A 14035-nucleotide genomic window follows, 5' to 3' on the forward strand; every position below is an offset into this window, starting at 1 on the left:
GCACGTTATTGGTGTTGGATTGGCCACTTGTTTAACATCTGCAAAGCAAATGAGCAGAGCTGTCCCCAGCCGCTTGACTCAGGAAGTTCATCCAACCCACACAGGGTATAGCGCATTAGGGAACGTTTAGGCACTTTCTTCCTAGCAAGTGTTTGCGTAAATCTAGGCTTCCCCCTTTCTGTGGCCGATTATAGCCCGCATTCCTGCCGTGAATGACCCCCCCGACCGCCTCAGTACCCAGGAGCTGATAAGCAGGAAATGTCGGCTAAACAGGGAGGGAAACGCGCAGAACGTGCTCCTAAGGTCCCAAGCCACCAGGGGAATTCGCCTGGCGAGCCAACACTCGCAGCTCCTCGCGGTGGCGCCGCGCTCACAGCGCCCCACACGGGGAGGGCTCCCCCACGCCCCGCTGACAGGGCTGCCACCACCCCCTTCACCACCCGCCCCCCACCCCGCCATCGACGGTTTAACGGCCGCTGCGAGCTTCCCGCTTCCCGCAGCAGCCAATAAGAGGAGGAGGGGAGGCGGCCACAGCCAATAGGGGCGCGGGGTTGGCGGGAGGGGCGGGGCCAGGCTGAGGGCGGCTCGGGTGGGGGAAGGGGTGTTTCGGTGTTTCCAAGTTGAATCCCCCCCTCAGACCGCGGGGGCGTTTGGTTACGCACCCTGCCAGGGACTGAAGTCCATGCTGCACCTACGATAGAGCACAGGGCATCATGGCTGAGCTGAGCTCAGGGCGTTTAAAGCTCGCGTTTTAACAGAAATGCGTTTTCAGGAGGCACACGCTGCTGCTTCAGCATTAAGTGATCTCCTCCAGAAGTTAACAAAGTGATTTCTACGAGCTTGTGTCTCCCAACACAGCCATCAGCTCATATCAAGCTAACCCCGTCTTAACTCTGAAAATCTCTTCGCTGCCCCTCTGTCAAGAGCAGTAAGAGATTTGATAATGCACTGCTAAGTTTTCTGAAATCCAAACCTGCTATTTTCACCCTGCACCGAAAGAAGTAAGGCAGTGCTAGGGAAGCACCATTCAACACCTACACAGCCACACAGACTTTAAGCCTGCAGCTGAAAGTAAAGCAGGTTTTAAGTACACAAAGGCAAGATTTACGGGATCCCAGAGAGGTTATATGAGAACTGTAACCAGACTGACTAAGGTGAAAAGAACCCTGCTTTCCCGTTCCACAACACAACAGCTAAGTGTGTAGTATGATCATTTATTTAATTTTTGTAGGCAGGTGATGAGAACAAGCTTGGCCTTTTTTTTTTTTAAAAAAAAAAAAAAAAAAAAAAAAGGTTGTAAACCATATGTGAAGTCACTTTATGAATTCAGCTAATGGTACTGATTATTTAGATCAACACGTTCTTCAGCACATGTAATCCAGAGAAGTCATCACATACCATATCCTGTAGCTCTTTTACCAACCAAAAGATAGGTTAGAGCCAACAGGATAGAAGTTTGCAGCATACTCTAAAGAAGAGTCCCTTTCCACTGGCCTCCAAAATCTCCCTCTCAGGGCCCACCTTTACATATATGGGAAAGATACTTAGGGGTTAATCTGTCTTTAATTTACTAATAATTTCAAATCACTAATTTTTAAATAACAGTTAACAGTCATCAAGCTGTACTAGGAAACACCAAAATTAATGAGCTTAAGAAGTTCTTTAGTGATTGTAAGTATTATCTTATATGAGAACACAACTTTACAATTTGTAATTTTGCTTTCAAGCTTACATTTCACAACTAGTTCCTAGCTGAATATATACAATGCAGTTAAATCCAAGCTTGTCTTGCTTACAAGTGGCTTTAGCACTGAATGTCAAAATTATTTTCCCAACCTACTTCCTCACATCCCAATGGATTAGACTCCCAATGTGAGTTAGACAGTCTTTCATAAGTTCCACATGTAATAGGAACAGATTTTCTGATACTACTATTCCAGTTTAAACATACTGCATATTGCTGATTGGTCCCCATTGTCTGTTCTGCTCTCTAAAATTTCACATAAAGTGTTGGTTGCATATGAAAAATAATCCTTCCAGCTAGTAGTGGCAACCATACCACCTGTGAATGAATATATATACATATTTGTTATACCTTTATTATACCTTATACCTATATTCCTCTTAGTAATAGTCCCATACCAATTCCACAATAACAGGTAAAATATCAGATGTATACAATAAGCAGATCCGTGTATCAGGTAACATTTTCATATCTATTACTTGGTTAAATTATGAGCACAGTTCACTATCCTGCACCAATAAAAGTTTTTTTTTTAGACAAGACAGTTGTATTGAATTCACTTCCTTTTATTGCAGTGACATCCCCATGGTACAAAGTATTAACTGCAATAGTTACGTTAAAACATTAGAAAAGCATTTGTGTGTGACAGTTACAGTACAGTATCAAATATTACATCTTCAAACCAAGTGGGTCATTACCCACTAACGCTCAAATCTTTAAATTATTTTCAGTTATTTTTAAATATGTAATGTCAGAAAAGCATATAAAAAGAATGTATGTAAAAGTAAACCTAAATACAAATAGAGTGAGAAATAAATAATTGATTTTCACCAGCTATTGCTGACTTTCTAAACCCATACTAAGAAACCTAATCTATAGAAAGTATGAATTTTCATGTGTCAGTGATACTTCATTTTTCAAGTAATTAATGATTGGAACATAACTAAATTTGGCGTCAAAAATCAAAGCAGACGTCGGAATGACTGCCACTAACTGACATTTGTTGCTAAAAATTACTATTAACTGTTGAAATTTTAGTGTAGCAAATAATCTGGAAACTTGACTTTGTGCCTAGTGTTAGTGGACTTTTGAGAGTGCATATGTGAAAAGCATCCTACATATTTCACAGACATTACCCTAACTATCCCCATATGCATATTTAGATATACTTTATATAATTTTATACACATATATGCATGTATACACACACTTCATTTGGTTTCTGTGTTACAGATCACAAGCAATGGTTTCCTGAATGGGCAAAAAAAAAACACATTTAAATAAGTGTACCTGTGCACTTTTTTTTTTTTTTTTAAGATAGCAGCACTAAGTCCATGCCTTACTGTCCATCTGTTCAAAGTAATGTAACCCACAAAACAAGAAGAAACATGGCAATGATTCCATATTCACAATGTGACATCCATACTCCCCAACAACCATGGTAAAATCTGTAATAGACACAATGATTATTTTGATTTCCACCCCATCACTTGGGAGGAAGTAGCACTTTTACTGCAAACTGTCTTATGTTTATTTTAACAAGCTGGGTTCATGCTGGCATCAGTTATCTCACACTTAGCAGCAAAACATGCATGTTCTTGTTTTTTAAAGTGAAATGATTCAATAGACTAAATCCAATTGATAGAAACAAATGGAAAAAAAATTGCAGTTCAGCAAGAAATTGACAACAGCATATACTGCATTGTGTAGAGTATTTTTTTTTTTAAATCTTGAATCATAACTTGAAGGTCTACCTTGCCACATAATGACTAATTGCTTTGTCCTTCAGAAAGAAACCGGTACATTTCAATTTGATCTCATATTTAGTATAATACAACTTTTCTGTGCATCCTTAAATGAAAGTCACTGAAGCACTGGTAAACTGATCCAGTAGTATGTCCAATCCTAATATCAAAAGCTTGTGAAATGTTTTTAGGCAATCCTTTCTATCCAAAATATATAGGAATTTAAAAACAGTTCACATTTTACCTTTGTATAAAGGCTCAAGTGTAATTTCTTGTGTAGGTGTTCATAGTAGTAGACTAAATTATGAAGTTGTCAAAATACACAATGAAAGGGCATACAAGATTGGCAGTTTCTTGATTGAACATAGAAAATGTATAAAGTAGAATGTATGGAAAAAATCTAAACTGGCAGATGATCAAACCTGAGTATCTTTTAATAAGACTAAGTGTATTTTCTTACAACTTGAATGAATTGACTAAAAACATCTCCCCTGGTAACTAGTGGTCCTTTTAACCATTTGTTGAAAAATGCGAGAGAACCTTAGCTTTTGCTTTTTATATCAGATAGCAAGATTCCACATAGTGTTTACTGTTTTCTGTTAGATAGTATCACATTGCTCACATTATCCCCATTTAAGCCTTAAGTTGAGTTTTGTTTCAAACTAAGTTGTAAGTGACACCAAAATATTAATAGGCCAAGAACTGGGACAGGTTTTTTTCTTTCTTCCAATTCTTCAGGAGATAAATGGCCTTAGTCTGTTAAGATGAATTGCTTCTAACTACAGCTATAGATTTACACAGCATCCTTCACAAAGTCAGCTAACCTTAGCTGTGTATTTCAGACTAGTGCCAAGGAAGTACACAATGTCAAATTTGAGAAGAGGATCCTCTGACAATATAGTTTTATTTTAACTGTTTAGCTTTATTTTAATTGTTACAAAATTTGGTAGTACAGAGTCCTGACATCAGGAATTTGTCTTAGTTCAATTGACCTGCCTCAATTCTCACCTTTAAATCTAACAGATATAATAATAGTAACAAAAAAAAACCAAAACTTTCTGACAATAGAAAACACCCAGTACTAAAAACTAATAGCTCAATGGAAGACTGAAAAGCAGCATTCATTTTTATTGTAATATGGAAGAGATTAAAAACCAAAGGAAGTCTGATCTAAAGTCTTAGTTGAAGGCAGATTTTGACACATTCTATAGAAATTTACAAAATAGGATGTATGTGGATGAGATTTGGTTAATTTCAGAAGGCACCTCAAGGCTAAAAGGCTTTTATAAATCTATAATCCTTTCATTGATTAAAAATAAAACACTTTTATTGCTGCTATTCAAATAGCAAACAAAAAACTTGTCTTGTTCTTCAGTCTAACAAGGAATCCTCCCCCATTAAGCAAGATAAAATTACAGAAAATATAGAATAAACTGAAGATGTCACAACTTTAGAAATACATTAACTTTCCTTGTGTGCTTTCAAGTCAGTGAAATAGTGAAAGAAGAGTCACTTTTTGCCTTTGTGATGTTAATAATCTATAGACAACCTCAGTCACTCTCCCCGGGCACTGAAGTACCATGTCATCATAGCTGTCCCCTGTGCAGTACTCTTAGGAATAGAAGGTAAGAACACTCTGATGATTCCCACGAACAAGGAGAATTGGTGGCAGATCTTTAGAAAGAGCTTCTAACCAGGCCATGTATAATGCACTAGAAACTGCACCTTTTCGTGCAACTGGCAAACTCCTAAAATACACACACAAAAAAAAAAAAGAACAGTTAAACCTGTAACAAATACAAGTCATATCAAATGAAAGCAAAAGTATGATTCTGCAAAGAGATAGATATTAAGTCAAGTTTCCTAAGCTTTTTAGTTTTTGCTTTTTCCTCAGAACTTAGTTAATGAGTTAAGGAGCTTGTTATCTTAAGCACTACAGGATCTACTCACACCTCACTTTTGGCTTCTCACCACCATCTAATTCAGGCAGGATTCTCCTCAATGAGACATACATGTATATTTAAAGACTCCTGAGGATTTTAAAATACTGCTTTTTCTTATGATACTAGGTTGGATGCAGTCTAATATTCTTAGTCTCTCTTTTTCTGAAGCATGTCATACTATTTTCTTTCAAAACAAGAACTACTGGAAGTCTGTTTTCCCTACTCAAACTTTGCTTGTGGTATCACTTCATAGAGCTCTGAAGCAGCATCCTCAAGGAAATCAGTGAAAAAAACACATTGTGTTCTGCTTGTTTATTCCAGAAGTAGTTCCATGGAAATCCATCATCAGACAACACTGCTACCGCTATCTACACAGATCATCTAGAAAAAAATTGAGATGAAGGGCTTGAGAAAGGTGGGGATAGTTGGCATGCAGGAGTAGAACCACTGTGAGAATCCCAAGCTGCACCAGGAATGTGGAGGTAATTATCTGAAGTAGCATATCAGAATGATCAGCTCTGAAAACCTCCTTGAGTATTTTTCCATACTTCAATGCCAAGCCAGTCTTTTTCCTAACCTGTACTTACACATATTTACAGTACACACAATTCTGCATCAATTAAGATAATAATAAAAGTAATTTACTTACATGACAATTATGTTAGCTGTACTTGAATGTTCTTTCAGCAACTCATTTAGCCTAATCTGGCGGTAAGTCTGTAATTAAAATGAAACTTGTTAGGAAGATCCTCTACAGAAACTGCAAAAAAATCATTTAATCAATGTAAGAACAGGTATAGTTAATTGGTGTTAGTCACGTCTGGAAAGCATGTGCTTGCCCCTCAGGTTGGCATCTTGCTTGCTTTCCTTAAGTATCTATGTTTCCAAAGCTAGGAGAAAAGAAAGCGGTAAGCCTAACGTGCGAATAAACCAAGTACCTTCTAAACTAAGTTTAAGATTGTTCTTCTAATGATACCATCCCTCTGCAGCTGCTGGAGGCAACCTCTCTTCAAGGTTCCCTTAGCTACCTATATCCTGTAAGCTCAGAGCAAGGTGGTGTTACTAAAGTGAAGCCCTTCTCCATAATGTATCTCCTTATTTAGTACTCCGTCCTTTCTTAACATCTTAAGCAGCTCCTCCCCTTCCTCCTACTGATGATTTTTCTTAGTTTGTATTCATATAGCCATTTTTAGTTCTTTTATGTCAGCTAACTTGCAGCTATTTTTTTTATTTTTATCTATCTATTTATTTATTTATTTATTTACAATTCTGCTGTTCTCATGTCAGCAGAAGTCCTGCTAGCCTGCTGGATAGTGTTGGCAGAAACAAATCAGCTATCAGGAGACAAAAGAATACATCACTGCTATTATCTCATTGAAAAAGTGTTTTGAAGGTAAGGCATAAGGAACAGCAAGGCATCGTGCAGTTCATTAATTATAAAGTCTTTCCTCTAGTCCCTGCATAATATGGGGTTACAAGATCCTGCCCTCAGCTGCCAATCTGAACCTACATGTTAGTTATATCCCTGCTTTTTACACTTACAATGCAGTGACTCCTGCTACTTCTCTACTGCTAATCCCCACAGAGGTTGTAAAAATCCAGATAGGAATACAAGAAAAACGTGAAAGTGAAAAAAGTGAAGAACTTCAGATCACTGAAGCTTTAACCAGTCTTTTCTTTAGATACATGGGTGTATCTGTAGTATCCTGTTACAGGATGCTGCCTGAGTGCCCTCCACAGAAACACTGATGGAAGAATGAGGAATGCCTCTGATGTCTACAGTGCACAACCATTTGAGAAAAAAAATCAAACCTTTAACTGCTCCTTAACAACACAGTTAGGTGTGTGTTGGTTTTAAATAACGAAGCACCAAAGGGTAGTCTGGGCTCAACTAAACAAAACGTCAGGAAGAGCTTAGTGTTCTAAATGAACTGCTAAAACCTGTGGGATATCAGTTTAGAACCTGCAATGACAAAGAACAGAAACAGTTTGTTGTTTTTTCACTGTGCCCCCTTCCTCAGCTGTTTTTAGATGCTGTTTTCATAAAAGCTGTTATGAAAGAGGTAAAGCAAGAATCAGTTCGACAATATCACATGCACAAATACAGTAGAAAAAAAACTTTACAATGTTTAACATAACAAGCTAAGGAATACAGAACCTTTGTTTTATAAAGCTCAAGTTCATTATCTGTTATCCTCCATGGTTCATCCTCCTTCATTTTATCTGCAACTTCTTGTTCTTTATCATCTTCATGAAGTCTGAAGGGCTCTATCATTTCCTCAAAAGCTGCAATACTGGAACGATTAAATGAACAGACATATTAAAATACATTTAACACTGGTCTGTATGTCAGCAATGCCTTTCATTCTATTAGAAAGTAAATTTTAATACCACATAAAAATGAACAAACTATTTGCACACATAATCAGCTGTGCATAGGCTATACAAAAGATAAAGGCAAACACTACAATGCGACATGCAATTAGTGACATCTGTTGAGTTTTTACTATTCACTGCAGAAGTTTTGCTAAATAATTTTACTGTAATTGTTCTAAAGCTGAAGATACTAGCTTAGAAAATGTATATTAACAATCACTAACAATAGCTTCTTCCTGATTAATTTTGAAATAGGAGTTTATATGTCACGCAGAGTAAAAAGCACTGGACTGCTTTATGCCCGATGGAATAAGCACTTTTGACACTTTTTCCTTTCATAAAGAATACAAGGTATTCACCATCTTCTGTAGTTGCTAATTATAGTTTATAAAGTTAAAAAAACTACTACTACTAAGTATATACTGTAATATCATTAAGTATAACACCTAAGCTTCCATGCAGTTATAGTAGTCACTCCCCCATGACCATTTTCAACCTGAGGTGTTCCTGTCCTCAGGTAAACTACCATGTTATAAGAGTCTTTACTGTGTTAGTTGACACAATGACTTCACCTTCATTACAAAACAAAAGCAAACTGCTACTTTTTGATAGAAAAAAAACAAAGCATTAACAATATTCTATTGTACAGCACAGAAAATATTACAGATAAATCTTTTTTCTAGTTAATTTACAGCTATTGTTAACTCCAACTGGATTTCTTAAGCAGCTTTTGGATTTATTGTGGAAAATGTTTCCACTGAGACAACTAAAAATGCTCTCAGAAGAAATAATTTTCATTCACAGAGGTTATTCATGAGTTCTCTGAAATTCTACAGCCTCACCTTCTAATGCATAATTGAGAATTAAAATTAAGTTTATGCATTTCACAGCAGCAGACTCCGAAGAACAAAGACATCCAAAAGTATCAGAGTGCCAGAAGTACTCCACCAATTTTAGTTACTTGATATGTTGTATACAACTAGCATTTTTTAAAAATGGAAAATCAGTATCACATGTACAATCATAGATGTCAATGTGAATTTAAAACAAAAGGAAGAAAAATAGACCAGGCTATTTGAAGACAAGACGTCGTTACATATAAGCATCCATGTAAGACTAAGTCCATTTTCCTACCTGCCTGCATTTTTAAGTTTAAGGTTACAATCTAAGGGCAAGAGATTTAAAAATACATAAAAAGCAAAACTGTATATTCTTGAGTGTAAGAGTTTCTGCTTAGTTTATTTCCTTGATTTTCGTGAACATTTAACACCAAATGTTATTTCAACATAACTATTCTAATTCATGAAATAGATCAAGAGCTCAACTAACAAATGAGCTTTTTTGATTCTGTTTTGAGACTTACTTTTCTTTCTTTGGCTTAGTATTAATATCTCCAAGAACCATGATATCTGAGAAGTCTATCCGAAATTTGCTGAGTAGGGTAGCCATCCTGTAACAGAAAAGCAAACCTTTATGCATGTTCAAATTTGTAATTATTTAACAGGGTAAGCAGGTAAGAAAAATAGCTTAAAAAGGTAACTGAAGTGTTAAATTGTCTGAATAATATTATGCAAACCTGACTTACAGCTATAAATCAACAACACACTATTTATTTTTTTCCAAAATAAAGTAAGAACTCTCCCTTAAAGCTCTCCCAAACAATATTTAAGAAGAGAAAACATTCGTTTCAGACAATGCTGCAGAAACAGTAGTTTAACTTGAGGTAACACATCCAACACAATCTGGTGGCAATGGAACTTTCTTGAAGAGCAAGAATAGAATATGGTTATATCTCCACCAAATAACAATTGAAAGAAGGCTACTCATAAGAGCAAGCCATCTACTGTTTAGCATGTTCTTCTAGCATTTAAATGAGAATTATAAAGGTAAACTTACGCTCTTCTATCATGATCAATCCTGTTTATTTTTCCACCAATGAACACTCTGATCTTACAGTCTTTCCATTTTTTCTTGGTTGTAATAAGATATGGAATCAACAGTGTCAAACCTGCATTTTAACCAGAATTTGAGAATGTATCAGAAAACACAGCGTCATATAAGGACTTTAACAGTATGAATTTGTAACCTATATATGAACTGACTGAAAAATAATTATTAGCAATTAATTCAAAATCACTTATTCTTCTGAACACATGCTTTAGAAGTATTAAGTATGTTACCTCCGTCGTCAAATAGCCACCAGACATCAATATTGTTTTTACCCTGTTTCTTCTGAAACTGGGTACTAGCATCGAGAAGTCTTTGGTCAGCCACATTTAAAGGAGAAGATGGACTCTTTGAATCTGGAAAGAAAGTGTGATGGCATTTCATTTTTAAAATGTTTTTCTTAGTAACCCCTAAATTCAAATGCATTGTAACTTACTTGATTATAACTTCTCCAAATTATAAAGTAATTAAAAAACAACATTAAAACTATTTTCCCCAGACTCCACTATTGATTAAGTGGATATCGATTAAGCTGTATTTATAGAGTCTACAAACTCCCTAAATTAATTTTAGTGGTTAAAGATTTAAGCCTCCAATTCATTTAGCACACGTTTGACAAACAAAGAGATTTGCAAGATTTTTATACACATTTGCCTGGACATTAACATTTTGTACATACTTCATAGCATTCAGTAATGCGCTGTTGCTACGTCTTGTAGATAAGTTTCAGGGAAATTCTTATCTTGATGCTAATGTAAAAGGAGATAGCACCTCCTAAGCACTGTTCTTTCTTCAAATCCATTTTACCTTTAAGTGCATGGATGAAAGAAGAGCTAATTCGTCTTTTTACAAAAGATAGGATTCCTTAAGTTAGTTCCTTGCATATGCAAGGCTCTGAAGCACAGACTATTTTGTGCAATGAAGTTATTGGATTTGCTGAGAACAGTACAATATAAGCATTTTCAATGAGATTATACGTTTTATTTTATTTTTTTAATAATTACATAATTTATTTGTAACTACTTTCCCTTAGTTAAAACCTGAATTTTAACAAGAACCAGAAGTTTGTTATTCATCTCAGTTTTTATTTTATTAGGAATTTTTAAACATAGAGTACATCTGTGACTGATTTGTCTTAATATTCTACTTCACTGTAGAATATTAATTCTACAATTCTACAGTTAATTTTTTAATTCTACAATTAATTTATATTAATTAATATAAACACACTGGAACTTCTTCCAAACTGCCATCTTGTGGTTCAAGATGTAACACCACTTTTCATTACTGCTTATGTATGCTAATTTTCATAACAGCTTATGGCTTTTGAAATTATGAAGAAAACATGAAAAAAGTTAGAAGCATCTTTGGTAAAGCAAAAAAACTGTGCTTAACTCTCAAAAAAGTTTGAAATAAACCAATGAGTGAAAACTGTTTAATTCATCTCTGAAAATGCTGTTTATTTAAATTACTACTGCACGTTATTTCAGATGTTAATCTCACTGACTGGCTGTATTATTCTTTGCTTTGCAAGCTATTCAGCAATTCTGAACAGAGCAACAGCTATGGCTTTAGAATATTTCTGAACATACTGGTGGAGCTCTTCCACTACACCTAAATCAAGTAAGGACCCAAACAGATACATCCATATCTTAGACAGATGCGTGATCCCTTCTCAGTAGCAACTTCTTCTGGTAACTTCCAAAAGCTTTATTTTTCCACAACCTAATCCCTACAGATGAAGCACATTCCCAATCAAATATGAAAAAAATTAAGCTTGTGTGGTTGATATTTTTCTATCTCAAATGTATGTGTTGAAAGGAGTACAAAAGGAAAACTGAAATTAACAATGCAAAAGAATGATTTAACAAAAAGGTGGAAAATGCCTGCCTTTTTTCAACAGTGGTTGTGTTGAAGTCTTTCCATCCTCTTCCTCCTCTGGAAGATTTTTAAAGATACAAAATAAAAAGGTTAATTTCCTTTGTGATGAAAATACTACTAGTCTATAAAACAAACAAAAAGAAAATAAAGATGTAGAATGAAGTGAATTTTCATACAAAGAAAAACACAGAGTCCTGAGAGTTATGTCCCAAGAACTGATTTGTATTTTTTAAAAATAAATCATATTTCTCACTCAAATTCTTAATTTAAGGTTTTATTTTAAAGAGAAGAAAGTTGGTTATTGTCATATGTCAAAGAATCCTGAATGATTTGCATGTCTGTTAACATGCATATAATAAAATGTTCTAGTCTGAGGTAAAAAGCACCTTCATTAAGTTAGCAGCTTTAAAAATCATGCAATCCACAGCTGTGTGGCCTGATTCTCAAGCAGTTTTTAATGGCACTCAATCTCATTAACAAAAAGTGTATTGTAGATCATAATCCACCACCTGTTTTTATTTAGGTCATGAAGATTTATTTTACATCCAGTAGTCTCTAAAGCAATATATGAGTTATTAGGTATCAACAGCTAGAAAAGCATGACATGCTTCTCTGTTCCACAAACACAACAAAAACCTTTTTAATTCCTTGGGAGGATGAAAGGGACTGAAGAAGGAACAAGGCAGAAAAAGAGTAAGAACTCAAATTTCACTGCTAACTAGGAAGTTACCTTTACGTAGAGCAGGAGTTCTCTCACTAGATGATGGAACAAAAGCTATTGAAGTGTCTGTCTCAGCCTTCTTGCTATAATCCACTTTTATTATGACATCCTTGGAACATGGAGATTTTTCTTGGGATGATAGTAACTCTTCTTTGGGAAAGCAAAGAACCACATTATAAATTACTTATTTGTCCCAAATGGAGTAAGACAGAGGCATGTGACTACTGAGGTGGTTTGCAGTTGGTTAAACTGCACTGCAACTAGTATGCTGTTATAAGCAAAAAAACAGCAAAATAATATATACAAACTGTTTCAAAGTACAAAGAGGCATCTCTTCTGAACAGAGCTTTATTTTCCTGTTACTTCCTTCACAGATTTTGAGTTTTAATTGCATTACCACAGGCTAAACTTAAAACAGAGCTAACTAATATCAATTCCCTGGTGGGAATGACAATCATCACGCTTGCACTAATTACCATTATAATAATTGATTTTTTACATTTTTTTTCCAAAGTGTAGAACTGTGAAGACACAGTACATCTAGCATAATAAGATTTGAAAATAGGAGCTAAATAGTTCCTATTAGCTAGAATTATTTCACAAGGTAGCAAACATTTCCTTCCTTTGAAGGAAACCAAAAGCCTCTTACAAAAAAAGAAGATTTTAGAAGCAAAAACACTAAGTACATGAGACAACTGATGATGCCGGAGTATTATCACCAATCACAGAAGACCAAACAGTATGAATCTAATGTCAAGATGCCTTAAGTTTGAAACGTGTAGTAAAGGTATTGCATTTTCTACTGTTAGATTGTGTTACACTACTTATAACATCTGACATCAAGATCTTCTTTTTATTACAACCATAAAGGAAAAAAATGGTGAATTATTTTCCACACAAAAGGAGAAGATTGTAAACTAACTCCAAGTAAAGGATGAGCTTTACACAAAGACCAGAAAGTCTCACAGCTTTTTTCCAGGATTGGCTTCAACAGAGCTACTCGATAGCTGCCAGAGCTGAAGCAACCTAGGAGTTGACGGATATCAGTGAACACAAAGACGTTCCTGGTGCAACTCCAAACTAATGGCTGACTACTGTTGAGGTCTCCAAACTACATTGGGGTAGGAGGGAAGAAGGGAACACCTTACACCTGACCCAGAGTATCTGATCATACAACTCAAGTTGCCTTGATGCCAATTTGGTAGCCTCTTTGTTTCAGTAAAATAGTAAATCTTTGGGAAGCAACAGCTTACAAATACAGATAGTTGAAATGCACAGAAAAACAAGTTCTGTTGTTAAACATGTGTTATTTTTATTACATATTTCAGGCTTACTCATTTCAATGATTTTTATTCTGTGAAGAATAGTTTATTTTTTTTGCTTTTTTGCATTTTTCCATTTATTTTTTTTCTAAATAATTTATCTTAATTAGTGTCTTCATGAAATAGTATTAAAAGGGAAAAAAATACTTATAAGCTAAAGAAAACAATATCTTACCTTGTCCCTGAAGGTGGGAAATGTCCAAGCCCTCCTTCAGGCGAATGACAACCACACCATACTGAATGTCAAAGGCATCACTAAACAAAACAAAGCAAACATTTTAGAACCTCTTCCTTCCCAAAAGATCTACTTTACACACCCTCTGTGAACAGATTTAGTTGTTTATATGTTGCCATTT

The 14035-nt window shown here is 35.5% G+C and overlaps 1 protein-coding gene across 3 annotated transcripts in view; it reads right to left on the minus strand.

Moving 5' to 3' along the window:
* Positions 1 to 1514: 1514 nt before the first annotated feature.
* Positions 1515 to 14035, minus strand: part of SLC12A2 (solute carrier family 12 member 2) — a 63206-nt gene continuing 50685 nt past the window's right edge. Inside the window, exons 19-27 of one of the 3 annotated variants that reach the window (XM_082783266.1) lie at positions 13855 to 13934; positions 12367 to 12504; positions 11646 to 11693; positions 9989 to 10111; positions 9705 to 9816; positions 9172 to 9258; positions 7591 to 7726; positions 6082 to 6149; positions 1515 to 5237 (exon numbers count right to left, since the gene is read on the minus strand). In XM_082783266.1, the coding sequence (XP_082639392.1) occupies positions 5102 to 5237; positions 6082 to 6149; positions 7591 to 7726; positions 9172 to 9258; positions 9705 to 9816; positions 9989 to 10111; positions 11646 to 11693; positions 12367 to 12504; positions 13855 to 13934 (928 nt within the window). In that variant the 3' untranslated portion in view covers positions 1515 to 5101. Of the gene's footprint in view, positions 5238 to 6081; positions 6150 to 7590; positions 7727 to 9171; positions 9259 to 9704; positions 9817 to 9988; positions 10112 to 11645; positions 11694 to 12366; positions 12508 to 13854; positions 13935 to 14035 lie in introns of all 3 variants that reach the window. The other 2 variants (XM_082783265.1, XM_082783267.1) reach the window with 2 other exon arrangements.

The sequence above is a fragment of the Aythya marila genome (genome assembly GCF_965140915.1).
Source record: "Aythya marila genome assembly, chromosome: Z".
Taxonomy (NCBI): Eukaryota; Metazoa; Chordata; class Aves; order Anseriformes; family Anatidae; genus Aythya; species Aythya marila.